The 15,049-nt window shown below is 38.7% G+C and overlaps 1 protein-coding gene across 1 annotated transcript in view; it reads left to right on the top strand.

Moving 5' to 3' along the window:
* The first annotated feature begins 12,388 nt into the window (after positions 1-12,388).
* clvs2 (clavesin 2) overlaps positions 12,389-15,049 on the top strand; it is a 57,196-nt gene continuing 54,535 nt past the window's right edge. Inside the window, exon 1 of the mRNA XM_062436878.1 lies at positions 12,389-12,777. Coding sequence (XP_062292862.1) covers positions 12,389-12,777 — 389 coding nt within the window. The remainder of the gene's footprint in view (positions 12,778-15,049) is intronic.

Here is a 15,049-nt window from a genome sequence, read left to right as displayed (position 1 = left end):
GCTGATACACATTTTTATATATGCAAATGTTCAAGTTAGAGCTGTGTTTATTTAAAAGAAAAAAACAAAAAACATGTTCTTAAATTAATCATATTCTCTAAAATGTTCTCCTGGACCATAATATAGTGACTGTGAATGTCTTTTTTTTAATAAAGACTATAATTAAACATTTATTAATGGGGAATTCATGAATGTGAATTAGTGCAAAGACTAATTATGAGTCAGAACATGAAAAGTATGTAAAGGGTTAATAACTTTCATTTTCAGTCTTTTATCAAATTAAAATATCAAACATTTTAGGTCTGCTTTTTCCAGTGTAGGATGTTCAGGTCATTCATATTTTTCAATCTAAGATTACAGTATTTATGTATCAAACTCTTTCATGTAACGAATGCTTAACATTGCAATTAAGATAGCCTATTCCTCTTCGGATATGCTCGCAATATTCAAAATTAATTGACCATTTTTTGGTTATTTTTGACTTTATCCATAAATTGTGTGTATCCTATGAGCCAACAGCTTTAAGTCACTTTTTCCAGCAATGCATTTGTTGATTTTGATGTCAGCACACAATGTTTCCCTTTAGATAAGAATACCAACATGGGAAAAAAAACCCCTCTAAATTCTGTAACATTTAACATTTTAATCATTTACAAGTAACACAACAGGCACCATTAACCTCAGCAGCCAAACACCAGCACTGCAGCACTCGGCCTTTGTAGAGCTACAGAGCTGCTGTCTAGGAAGGTAAAAGACTGGCTGTGTGTGTGTGTGTGTGTGTGTGTGTGTGTTGTGTGTGTGTGTGTGTGTGTGTGTGTGTGTGTGTGTGTGTGCCTACAGTATGAATGAACTTGGACGGAGGCCAGCGATTGACATCTTGGCTGCATGGTTGAGTCTCACCACTTCCAATTAAAATTTCACCCAGAAACGAGAGTTGTACATTTCCCACTGGAGTAAAGCTATTGTGTAAGAAAACAAAGCTCTGATTATTGTGGTAGTGATGAATTTATGAATGGGAACAAAAGATGGCGGTCACTGAGAAAAAAGGGTCTCATAGTAGTAGAGTGTCATAGCATTTGTTAGTGTGTGTGTGACAGGGTATTAAAGATGAAGATAATGTTCATTAAAGTATCTGAAAAATGGAGAAATGCTGAAATATATTGTTGATGAGATAATTTGTACATCATACTATATTACAGCATACTATACTATACTATACTATACTATACTATACTATACTATACTATACTATAATATACTATACTATACTATATACTATACTATACTATACTATACTATACTGTATTGAATTGTACTGTACTGTACTTTACTATATACTATATTATACTATACTATAATATACTATACTATACTGTACTGTATTGAATTGTACTGTAATGTAATGTACTGTACTGTACTATATACTATACTATACTATACTATACTATACTATACTATACTATCATAGCTTTAACTGTCTCCAAACATACAACTTGTGTTGAGAAAAATTGTCGTAATTCAACATCCACTTACTAGCTTCTTCCAAAGCCTTTAGCAGCTATAGGGACTGTATGGTGCAGCTGAAAGCTCCAGAAAAAGCCAACAAGTGAACCTTGAGTTGTGTGGCACGAAAGAAATTAAATTTTAAGAAAAGCTTGTTCTGTGCTGTTTGTTTCATTACCTTTTTTTAATGGATTTTCACTTTACCAGTAAGCAGGTTATTCTGTAATGCACAGTTTGATCTGAACTTGTCTGTTGTTAAAGCAACATTTAACTCTTTATATTCTAATTTGTGTCAGCTTAATGTTAAATAACGTAATGCAGCTACATTTTACTCAGACATCTAAAAATATTAACTTTTTGTTTTGCAGCTAAATGGTCTAATGGCCTGCAATCCATCTAATAAGTACATAACCCTGCATGTTGAGGATATTTCTCATTATTATCTGTGAGTGACTTCAGTTTGCCTCGATAGAAGCAGGTTTGGCTCACTTTGCTTTTTGCTGCATAACTGGATTCAACACAATGTCATTTGCAGGAGTTTATCAGACTTTGTGCAGCTGCCCCTGAATCTGAATCTACAAAAGTCTGTCAGCTTTTTTCACATGTGCAGCAGCACTCCCAAAGACCTGTAAACAACCGTTGATGTGTAAAAAAGAAAAGTTGTTTATTTTATGGAGGCCAGTGGTGTCCAACCCTTCTCCTGGAGAGCGACTGCCCTGCATGTTTTAGGTATCTCTCCACTCTAACACACCTGATTCTAATAATTAACTCGTTATCAAACCCCTTGACGAGCTTCAGTTGCTTGATAACGAGCTCAATACTTAGAATCAGGTGTGTGGATTTACCTAAAACATGCAGGGCAGTAGCTCTCCAGGAGCAGGGTTGGACACCACTAATGTAGGCAGACTGAGACTTTATTTAGGGCTTAAGAGGCAGATGGCAGTGTTCCCAAATTGTCACTCAGTCAAAAAAACAACAAATAAAAAGCCAGCTGACTCTTGCAGATTTGCAGGTAAGACCACCATGTCCCTCTGTGCTGGTACAATACAGTGTTAGTAGGTAATAATGAGTCACACCCGTTCCCCATCTCTGATCCTTAAACCTGCATTCTTTCTAATGGCCAGCAGGGGGCGGATCCACTGGTTGCAAAGAGAAGTCAGATTGTATGAAGGTCTATGAGAAAATGACAATACTTCTCACTTGATTTATTACCTCAGTAAATACTTTACTAATGAGTTCATGGTCTCAATCGCTAGTTTTAAGTCTTCTCCAACACTGCATGATGTTCATTTATTAGATTATGCTCACATTTAGAGTAAAACATACGATAAAGCAGGATATGCTCTAGGGCGTGGCATTGAGAAGTCTCTACAATGACGACAATGTTGACATAATTTTAACATTTTGGTTGCCTAAAACTTCTTGTTTAGCATTTCATTGTACTAAAAAGACCCTCAAAGGAATCGGCTGCAGTACATTTTGTTTTAATGGTCAAACTTAGCATTAGCATTATCACAGTTAACCATAGACTGTAAATGCACTGCACACTTAAAGGGTTCCAGACTCTGCGGACATCATCCAGACAGGAATTAACATAAGAAATCAATTTAAAAACGATTTTTTTTTGTGTGGTCTGCATGTAATGTAACTACAGCATTATGTAAACTGTTGGCACACATCCAGCAGTTGTCACTTCACATTAACTGGATAATCTTGACGCCCTTGAATGCAGTATTTCGTCTTTACTGTAACCTACTTTCATTTACTGATTAATGCTTCCCTCTTGGACACGTTTCTCTTGTAAAAAATATTTTAATGTCAAAGTGACTTTAACCAGATAGAGGTGAAAGAAGGTAAAGTAAAAAGGAAACTTTATGATTGCTGCATGTTCCTACAACAGTTTTTAAGGCCATAATGAGTCCAACATAAATTAACAAATGTAACTAGGAAATACATTAGAGGAAGTACTTTTGTCTCAACCCCAAATTCCTTTCTTTTATCTTTTTATTCCTCGTACTCCTTCTCTTCTCCGAGCAGACCGGCCATGTTGCAAAGACATGCAACAAGCAACAATTCTCAAAAGGAGAGGCGGGAGGTTAATCTGACTGTTAATGCTTAATCTCTCTCTGTTCTTTCCTCAATCCGTCCCTCCGTCCCTCCTTCCCCCATCATCCATCCATCCATCTATCCCCCTCCCTCCCCCCCACCTACATCCCTGTCTGCTCTGTTTGCAGGGTCATTGGGTTTGCCCTCAGACGGGTTAGTACAGGAGGAGAGGGGTAGAGGGGTGTGGCATGTCCACCAGTGTCTTTGATCACTATGGGGGTTACAACCCTTTTTATTCCACCTGATCAACACTGTACTGACCTTATGGTCCGACCCCCACAGGAAACCAGTTTTACAGAAATGTTCCCCTCTTTCCCAACATTGTTTCCCCTCTTACTCGTCTTGTTGAACTGTTTTATTTTTCTCCATATTGTTGCAACATGTTTTATGATGAATTAGGTTGCAACTGTGCATCATAGAAATAAATAGATAACATTGTGTAACTCATCATTAAAATATATTAACTCTGAGCAAACAACATTTACACAAAACCAGATAAGAAATGGAAAATTAGCAAGAAAAACTAAATTAAAAATGAAGCCTTAAGGGGTTTTTTTCTCATTATTTTTCAAACCTAGGATGGATGTTTGTATGTCTGTTAGATGCCAAACGCTGCTTTATGTTGCGTCAGTCATAAACATTTACTACACAGCTCTTATAGGATGTTCCTATTATTTTGTTAACTCCTTTACACCAAAATATTTCTAAAGTCATTGCATTTAGACAGCGAGGAAATGTGCAAGAATGCAGATACACACACATAACATCATATGACATAATGGACCCATTGTGCAAAATGTTTATATTAACAGATGTATTAACAAATTCCTTCCACTGAATCTACTATTTATTAACTGTGTCAATGCTGCCACCTGCTGGTTGTCATGTGGTATTACAGTGTTTTGTATGTGTGGAAGATGCTGACATGTCACAGGTTTAAATTAAAAAATATATATGATGGTTGAATTTCATGTTATTGATCACACTTGCAAACAACTGAGCCATTGTCATGTTATTAATGATATCTGTGTTTTCTTAATAATGTCTAAAATGCAGAACCTTTGGAGATTTGAGTGGTGAATGTACAATGAAGGAATATTAATATAAAAAAAATAGTCAAAAAATATTTCTACTTTTTGTTGTCTGCTTACGGTGGACAGTTTCTTTGCAATCACCTGAAATCTCAGTTTAAGATGTGTACCTGCTAGCAAGGTTTGTGACAACACAACTAATTTGGAGCCAGTCGCAACTTCATTTCTGCTTCCCATCTAAAAAAAATTAAATTTTTATTATTGCATTTCGAAAAAAAAAAAAAAAATCATCATGTACACAGTCATCAAAGTTTATGTTCCTACTCTGATGCCTTCAAACGTGATAGAGAGCAAATTTGGGCTGAAATGTTGTACTTCTTCCGTAATTGTAAGGATTTTAACATAGTTTTTATAGTGTTTTTTTTTTTTTTTTGTCTGTTTGTTTTTTGAAGTGCTTTTATCCAAAGCATTTTACACTTTCTGCTGTTCACTCACCCATTCACTCTAACACACTGATGGCAGCAAACTATCTGGAGTAATTTGGGGTTCAGTATCTTGTCCGAGGACGCTTCGGCATGCAGACAAGAGGAGTCTGATCCACAGCCACCTCCTTGTATATCTTTAAACATTAAAAATACACAATATAACACAATAAGGTTTTCATTACATGAGAAAAACAAGGTTTTCTTCTGTATACAGTCTTGAGGATATGGTCATATAATTATATATATATATAGTAATATATAGTAATCTCGAATTGCAAACAGCAACCCAGCCTGTAACCATATCCTGTTACTTATTCTAGCAGTACTCTATAAAGCACTCATTAAAGATGAGGGCAACATAAGCACTGCAGTAATACTTTAAATCCAAGGCCTCAATCTTTTTTAACAGCAGTTTTCACTTAAAAGTAGTTGTTGGATAAAAGGGGGGATTAAAACAAGCAGAGAATGAACAGGTAACATGTTATAAGTCCTTAATACAAAATCACTGCATTTCTTCATTTTCACCATTAGATGGCGTCACTGTTCCTCAGACAAAGAGAAGCTTACAGGTCCAACCCCTGCTTTCGTCTATATTCATGGTCATGTTATGGTCTCTTTGTCTCACACAGTCAAGTGCAAATGAATCTGGAGTCATGCCACTCCCAGGGAAGCATCACCCTCCAATACCTCAAGTAGGAGCAGAACATCCAACAGCCTTACCAGGAAGGCTCAGGAGAGGATGCACTTCATTCAATATGCCAAAATCAGTGATGGTGCACTTCTACATCACCATCACCATCACCATCTGGTACGCTTCTGCAACTAGTAGGGACAAGAGTAGACTGCAGTGTATCATCCGCTATGCTGTCCATAGATGTCACTAAGGGGTGCAAGACCAAAACCTCACACCATCAGTTTCTTCCTGTCTGCAGCTGACTTCATCAACAAGGCCCGAAACCCCCACAGACTGTATCCCACCCATGGACCTTACACATTATATTAACGTAAAACCCCAAAATAATCTTATAATTGCACATCTGTGATCTTTGATTTATTGCATTACATTAATACAGCTTTTAAGATGATCAGAATTGAACCCTGTATATACTGTTTACATTATGAACATTTGTGAATTCGGGTCATTCATATATTTCATGTCATTGTTCTTAATTTTAAAATCCTCTTTTCAGTATTTTACATACTTTAAATTGTGCAAATTGTGACTATGTGAATATGGTCAGCTGTTCCTGACGCTTTTAAGTCCAGTTGTCATTTGTTAATCAGCCATTAGGTCCTCACAGACAGGAAGGCAAATCACTGAGGCACTTCAGAAAATAACAGCTGTGCCATTGAAAAAGCAGAGGTAATTTCTAATGCATGTCCACAATTTATTTAATTCGTTCCAACACCGACTCATCAGAGCTGAGGGCAATTATGGCGACCCCCCCTGCCTCCCCTGGGAAACTATTACTTTCTCTCCACCCACCACACTCTGCACTTTGCCCCTTTTTCCTGCCCCCCACTGCCAGGATATTATCCCACCCTGGTCTTTATCCATTGTGCATGCTTGGGACTGAAGGCGTGAGGGCAGAAACACAGAACACACCATGAATGATCACTGGTTTGGAAAATAGAAGCGTGTTATTGAGAAATGCCTTGCAGCTCTGAAGCATTGTAACACGCTTAGATACTGTATATTTTGAGGGTTATGGTATGGAGGGCTGGTGTTCCTCTGACAAAAAAAAAGTCACCAAAATAGCACCAGAGCATCATAACATGTTTGGATCCGTTCTGCTGTGAGTGGGAGGTCATTTGTTTTGTGTTTAATGTGCTTACTGAAAAATGAATTCCTCATTTAAAGGCTTAAAAACATTTATATCTCTAAATGAAGTAAGCTTTTTAACATGCCTTTCTTTTCATGGTGGCAGCTCTTTGAGTTGTTACTGTGAGATTTAAAGGAGGTAGACCAGAACATAAACTGCCAACTTTAACTACACGACAAGGCATTTCCTGTCAGGGTAAAGAATATATATTACTAGCTGGTGTTGTTGTATTTGAGTGCTGCCTGTTAACAGAGAGACAGGGGGACACTGAGCAGGAAACCGTGAAAAGAGTCTATGATTGCACTCATAATGTTGTCAGACTCACAGGCATTCTTCTTTCTTGTCAAATCCTAGTGCCTACATTACCCACAATCCAACTGGACCAATGCATACAGATTTCACACAGCTGTTTGTTTTTTGTAGTTCCTCTGTGACTTATAGAGGTCTATACAGTACCAACGAATGACTCTTGCTTGCTCATAATGTAGATTAAACAACAACAACAACAATTAGGAATTCTCTGCAGGACTATGCTGAAATATTTTGTATTTAGTTTGAACCTTAAAATGTTGCTTTAAACCAAACTAAACCAATTCAGAGGCTCCACCAAGAGTTTCAAGTCCAGCGAAAAACTGGTGATCCCTCACAGGCTTCCCATCGGTGAATGCCAACCATAAACTATGATTAAAGGGGCGCTGGGCAAGCTTCATCGTGTGTGTGTGTGTGTGTGTGTGTGTGTGTGTGTGTGTGTGTGTGTGTGTGTGTGTGTGTGTGTGTGTGTGTGTGTGTGTGTGTGTATGAGATCATTTGGTCAAGGCTTTTTTAGCTCTGTTAGCTCTAAGCACACCCCTGAGAAGATTGTACTTTTGCAGCTGCTCTAAATTACTCTGACCTTTATCACGTCCGTTTTTTGAAGTTTTTCTATCCGCACAGTAACTTAAGTGCTATTCCAGCCTAGAATTATGTTATTTTTGCACTATAGGCTTCAACTAGGCTTAAGTTTCTTTTTCCTCTTTTCTTCTTCTTCTCTTTTGTGACTTGGGTTCATAGTCATATTATAAATGGTTAAGAACATACTGTATCTCATCAATATATATTTTTTTAAAGGAGACAGGTGATTAAAAAGACTATACTCTATTTGTATTCATTAACACCATTAGAATATGCAAATGTCATGTAATATAATTAAGACATTTTAAGATTAATTAAGACACAAATATGGGTTGTGAAAGACACTCACGAGTAGCAACAGTTTAGTCTCCCTACAGGTTATTTTCTCCTTCTTCTTCTTCTGTCCATTACTCTTGTTTGTGCTACTATGTTATGTCTCACTGATTTTTGTGGCCAAACTGAACGTAACTGAGCTGAGTAGCACATGCGAAGCTTAACCACGTATAAAGCCACGATGAAACCAGAAGAGAGAGAAGTAGGCAGACACAATGGGAATTAATTCAGCATGTTAGTAGAGTGCAGCTGTCTGGTCACCACAGAGCAGGTGCCACCTCCTCCCCCTTCCCCTTCTCTCTCTACACCCATTCATCCATACAACCCCCCCCCCCCTTCCTCCTCTTCCCCTTTTCATGTGCTTTTGTTGCCCACACTTCATCTGACCAGTCCTGTTCTCACTTTTATGAATTATGATCTAACTGAGTGGATTCAGTGTGATGGCAGAAAGCGAATGCACTTACCTCACCGGCCATCCATCCAACCAACGCCCATCATATGTGACAATCAGCACATTTGCTTTCTTTGTTTAACAGTTTTACAACAAACAATTACAGTGATGAAGTATCTATCAACATGCGCCCATGATTCAGTAAGAAAACAGAACACATAGAGAGAAAACACTGTATAAGTACAATATTGCTTTCAGTTCAACTGTGCAATATAATATTTTTTCACTTTCAAATCTGTGCAATATCAATTTCACACTCTGGTATATTATATTTACACCAACACCCGTCTCAACATACTATTTTTTATTTCCATATTGCTTATTTTTCTTACTTGTTCTTTATTCTCTTTAGTGATGCTCTTTCTATTTTTGCTATCTACTTTGCTGCTGTAATGCTGTAAATTTGGGAATAATAAAGGATTATTGTACTGTACTTTACCGTATCTTACCATATCATATCGTATTGCATTGTATTGCATCGTATCGTAATGTATCGTGATGCATTGTATCGTTTTGTAGCATATCATATCGTATTGTATTGTATCGTACTTGTACTGTATTGTGTCGTACTGTATCGTATTGTATCGTATTGTATCGTATTGTATTGTATTGTATCGTACTGTATTGTATCGTATTGTATCGTATTGTATCGTATCGTATCGTATCGTATTGTATCGTATCGTATCGTATTGTATAGTATCGTATCGTATCGTATTGTATCGTATCGTATCGTATTGTATAGTATCGTATCGTATTGTATCGTATCGTATCGTATTGTATCGTACTGTATCGTATTGTATCGTACTGTATCGTATTGTATCGTATTGTATCGTATTGTATCGTCTTGTATTGTATCGCATCGTATTGTATCGTATTGTATCGTATTGTATCATACTGTATTGTATTGTACTGTATCATATTGCATTGTATATCATATTGTATAGTAACGTATCGTTACGTATTATATATCTTACCTTAAATTAGACTTGTAGTCAAGACCGCCTAAACCGAGACCAAGACACTACCAAGACCAGAGAGTATCAAGACCAATACCAAGACCAAGACCAAGACCAAGACCAAGACCGAGACCAAGACACTACCAAGTCAAGACTAAGACCAGTCGAGATCGAGACCGAAAACCCCCCCAAGAAAACCCCACTTAAACCATATTTTGCATGAGTTGTAGAACATAAGCACCATACTGGGTTCAGCTGCTAAGTATGTGAAGGACTGACATGACTACTAGCTTAAATAGCAATAGAAATGATACTGAAAACTGGAAAAAAAGAAAGAAGAGGGAAATATCTGAAGCACATGGTTCATGCAAGATTGATTAGATTCTCATGAATGGAGATGTGAAGGTACAGAAAGAATGACTGAGTATACTGTACAGTAAATATGAATTAGTCTTATAACCGTAGTATAGAAATCTATGGCCCTGTCTTAACATGAAGAAGGTCAATGAAACAAAGTCAGTGCTGTTGAATTGATTATGTGAAACCTGCATTTAGAAAAGGTTTCAATCTAAATGTATAAACGTTCCTTTGACCTGCACATCACCAAAGAAATCCTTGCAGGGAAAGTAAATCTTTGCATACATAGTATAAGATAAACTGTCTGAGGCTTTAGAAGGGGGAGAAGTGAAAGATGCCCTCATTATGTTGCCTTAACTGAGTCCATATTTCTTTCCCTTGAAGTTGAAATATAAGCTTCGGAAACCTTTGGAGTAGCTCCATGGTGATATAAGATGTTTTACAGGGAGTAACAGCAGTGTGATTGTTAAAGGAACATATTGGTGGGTTTGCATGTTTTAGTCCATTTACTACAAATGGTGGATCGTTTGCATCATTAACCATCTTGCAAACCATGTGTTGCTGTATTTTGGACATTTGTTATATTGCTTATTGGCGTTTATTCATTCGTGCTTGAAAATTAATTATCAGACTCTTAAAACTTACTTGAGTTGTGTAAATTTATCAAAACATCGAGTTTAGTCTATGCAGTCAAAAACTAATGAGGTGCACATTTTTCATAAATATCACATAATAGCAAAAGTTTGAATGTTCAATATGATGGATGACACAACTCATGCAAGTTTCAAGATGCTGTAAATTAATGGGAAACCATTTTTGACTGGAACAGCAGGCGGAAATACCCCAAAACATGCATAAAACTGCACATTACATATCTCAAAATAGACCATTAAAAGGTGGAATACACATTATCTGTGACCATAAGGAGATAAAACCTGCAAACATATGGTCCTTATAGAAAAGTATAGGGATGGAAAAGGGTGATATAGAGGCCTCTAGTTTGCCTCAGGCTCCTTAACGACACAAAGTCTGCCCCCATCTTCATCCCTCCACCCTTTCTTTTTTTTTTTTTGCCTAAAGCTAAAAGCCCTCCTTACCCCATCCTCCCTTCATCATCCTTCCGTCATCCATCCATTCTCCCCTCCTCTTTCATTTTTTAGCTTTTACAGTCATTCTTCATCTCTCCATCTCTCTGCCTTTTTTTCCCCCCTTAAATATATCTGTTGCCTTTTCATCTTAACATTCCTCCCACTCACTCCCTCCCTCCATCCATCCATCCATCCATTCATCCCTCCCTCCCTTCCCCCCGCCGGTGGCATCCATACACCGACCGGAGCACAGACTCTCTTGATGTCAGTCACTTTCCCAGCGAACAGACGGCAGCAGCAGCAGCAGCAGCAGGAGGAGCGGAGACGGTAATCCCCCCCACCAACACCACCCCCCCTTCACTCTCTCTCTCTCGCTCTCTCCACCCTCCCACCTCCTCCTCCTCCCTTCATCCACCACCCCACCCCTCTCCAAAACCCAGAAACCGGAGGCAGGAGGGGAACAAAACCTCGCGGGACACCTGTGCTGCTGGATGCCTCCTTCTCTCTTGGTGGTGGTGGTGGGGGGAGCTTTGTGAAACATGATTTAAAGATTTAACTCAACACCCAAAATTGTAGTGATGATGATGATGATGGTGATGATTAAGACGGGGGATGTAGACGTGAAAACGAGCATCCAAATCTGCCTCAATTGACGGAGCACCAGCACCACCAGCAGCAGCAGCAGCAGCAGCAACATCAGTCGCTCGGCGGATGGAGATGCGTTGTGAAGGCGGAGGGATGATGATGATGATGATGATGATGATGATGATGATAATATAGCAGGTGCTGCAGGGTCGTGCCGCATTGCCTGGCCGCCGAGAGCTACGCCGGGGAGACGGTGATGCTGTCGTCGTCATTGTGCCACAGAGAGAGAGAGAGAAAGAGAGAAAGAGAGGAGAGGAGAGGCTTTTGACATGGAGGGAAGCGGCTGTCTGTCGGCTCTGAGCTCAGGCCGCCCGGATCAGCAGGTTGGATGTACCGCCTGAAACCTGGAGGAACCTTATTCATCATATAAATGTTGTGTGGGGGAATCAAAAAAATAATAATTACAATAAAGTTGAATTCTCGAAGCTGGAATTGTAAATGTTTCTGTGCGTAAAAGTGAATGGCCCATATGTTGATAACAGGAGCATCATAGCAGCAGCGACTGTGCCAGTTCAGGGTGGATTACCGTCTACAGAGCAGCAGGCCTCCATCTGAAGTCAGCTTCTGATCAGGAAACCACTAAATAATCAATTTAATATACTTCACCCTGTTGCTGGAGGTGACTTTTTTATTTATTTTTTTACTTTATTGTGTTGTTTCATTGTAAGCTGGTTTTTTGGTGTGTGGGCCCCCCCGTGGAGGGACAGCTGTTGCAAAAGATGACTCACTTACAGGCTGGACTCTCTCCAGAGACCCTGGAGAAGGCCAAGGTTGAACTGAAAGAAAACCCGGAGACTTTACACCAGGACATCCAGGAAGTCCGGGACATGATCATCACCCGGCCGGACATTGGTTTCCTCAGGACAGACGATCCGTTTATCCTCAGATTCCTCCGGGCGAGGAAATTCAACCACTTCGAGGCGTTCCGGCTGCTGGCACAGTACTTTGAGTACCGACAGCAGAACCTTGACATGTTCAAGAACCTGAAAGCCACAGATCCGGGTATCAAGCAGGCTCTGAAGGACGGCTTTCCCGGCGTGCTCTCCAACCTGGACAGATACGGCAGGAAAATACTGGTCCTGTTCGCTGCCAACTGGGACCAGAGCAGGTAATAAAGACAGCCAGGGTTGGAGATTGTGTGTGTGTGTGTGTGTGTGTGTGTGTGTGTGTGTGTGTGTGTGTGTGTGTGTGTGTGTGTGTGTGTGTGTGTGTGTGTGTGTGTGTGTGTGTGTGTGTATGGGAATGTAAAGTCTCATCAGTTACAGTTACTGTCATACAAAAAGAAACCCAGAAAGTCTCTCTTTTTTTTTAGGATTTATTATAATAAAGTGAGTTTTGTGGAGCTGTCCATTCAGAACCACACACACTCACACACCACAGGAAGTCTCAGTGTCATTTAAAGATACTAAACCAAGTCTAGACTAAAGGTAGTGACACCAACATGGATGAAACTTTGGCTAAATGTATGCAGAAACCCTGATATTACACCCATATGTGAGTTCTGAGCATCTCAATTCAAAACCATGGGCATTAATCTGTTGCTGAATCAGCTGCCTGGAGCTTTTCTGGTTTCAGGGCTTTTCACCAGATTTTGGAGCCTGGCTGCTGGGATTTGCTCTCATTTAGCCACAGAAGCATTTGTGAGGTCCAACATTGATTTTGGGCATCTCAAAGGTGTTGGATGGAGTTGAGGTCAGGGCTTTGTGCAGGCCAGTCAGGTTCTTTCACATCAAACTGAGAAAAAAAACAGAGCTGACTTTGTGCACAGGGACACAAACTGTTGCACGAAGTTGGAAGCATACCATAGTCTAAAATGTCACTCCTGTAGCATTAAGATCTGTCTTTACTGGAAGTATTGGACCTGAACAGCAAAGCAGGAAAAACAGCATCAGACCAAAATCCAACAAAAGTACAAATGTAGTTAACAGGTGACAGGTGACATATTCTTATGGCCGAAGTCCTTATTTACCATTAAAAGACCTGCAGTCTAATTCTATTCATCTAAAAGTAATCAAATATTGCTCTCAGTGTGACTAATGTATGGTTTTAGTAGTTTAAACCACATCATGTTGCTCGCTCATGTTATTTCATTACATTCATTGTATTAATCTGGCTGACACTAAACAAGTAGAATAAGTGCATTACTCAGTGATGAGCCAGAACTACGGCTGCAACTAACGATCAATCAATTAAACATTCTGAGCATATAATGACAGTAAACATTGGAAAAATGTCTGATATAGTCTCTCCCATAACCCAAGTTAACATCTTCAAATGTCTCTTTTGTCCTAAGTAGCAGCCAGCATGGGATGTCAAGGTTTAGTTGAAGTATAAAAATCTAAAGGTTAAGCATTGCAAGAATCAGATGAAAGCCTATGAATGACTAAAAAAAAGTAGTTTTTCCTTTTAAAATGCCATAAATCTCTCTAAATGGAAAAAACTCAAAGTACCAGTGCTTTTAAATGATGTGTATTCATTGGATTTGAAAGAAAATACTTAATTACTTCCCCCTTGTCTGCATCTATGGGTGTGTTAATCAGTATTCTGCATAACTTTTAGTTGTGAATTCTTGACTTTACAACTTAAATGAGTATGTGGAAAGGACATTTTATACATAACTTGATACCATTTAGTCGCATGCTGCCTTTAAGCATTCTTAGTTTATGGGTTTCATCTCCAGAAACACATTTTTCTCCTTGTTTGGGTGAAGAAATTGGACACTCTTCATTTAGAGTTCAATGCTGATCAATGTGAGTTTGGATTTAGCTTTTAAAGCTGTAAAAAAAACAACAACAATATATAGACTTGGTTAGTGTTTGGAGATCCATTCATAGAGAGGTTGACCGTCATAATTCAGTTCAGAAACATTTTCATTATCCAAATAAAGTGTCATCAAGCCTGATTTCATAAAAATGGAAATGGTGGGCAAAAGAAATGATGATTTAATGAAGTCAGCCAGATTGTTGTAGAATAACAACACACACATACAGTAGTCTTTATGTAACAGGGTCATGACGTGCTGAATGTCTGCAAGTTTTCATTATAGTCACTCACAAGAATCGAGTAATTTCCATGATGAGTTTCTCCTCTCTTCATTAACTTGTGTCAATTAAAAAAAATAGCTATATGTTTAATATCATGCTTGTCAATCCTGTTCTATTCAACACATTTTAAAAATAACTCCAGCATGTTAAAGATCACAGCAGCAGGCGTCTTTTGCATGTTTAGCTGCTAATTAAGCCAATTTAGAAAGATGATTATAATCTTGAAAATGACATAAATGAAGATAATAAACGGGAGAGAAAAAGAAACATGAATGTTGAATAAGTGACAGTGACGTGACCGAGGGATCAGCCCCGGGAGGACAAACAACATGACTA

Source organism: Scomber scombrus, chromosome 17 (assembly GCF_963691925.1).
Source record: "Scomber scombrus chromosome 17, fScoSco1.1, whole genome shotgun sequence".
Classification (NCBI taxonomy): domain Eukaryota; kingdom Metazoa; phylum Chordata; class Actinopteri; order Scombriformes; family Scombridae; genus Scomber; species Scomber scombrus.
The sequence above is the reverse complement of the archived record's forward strand: the minus strand, read 5'-3'. Positions and strand labels throughout refer to the sequence as shown.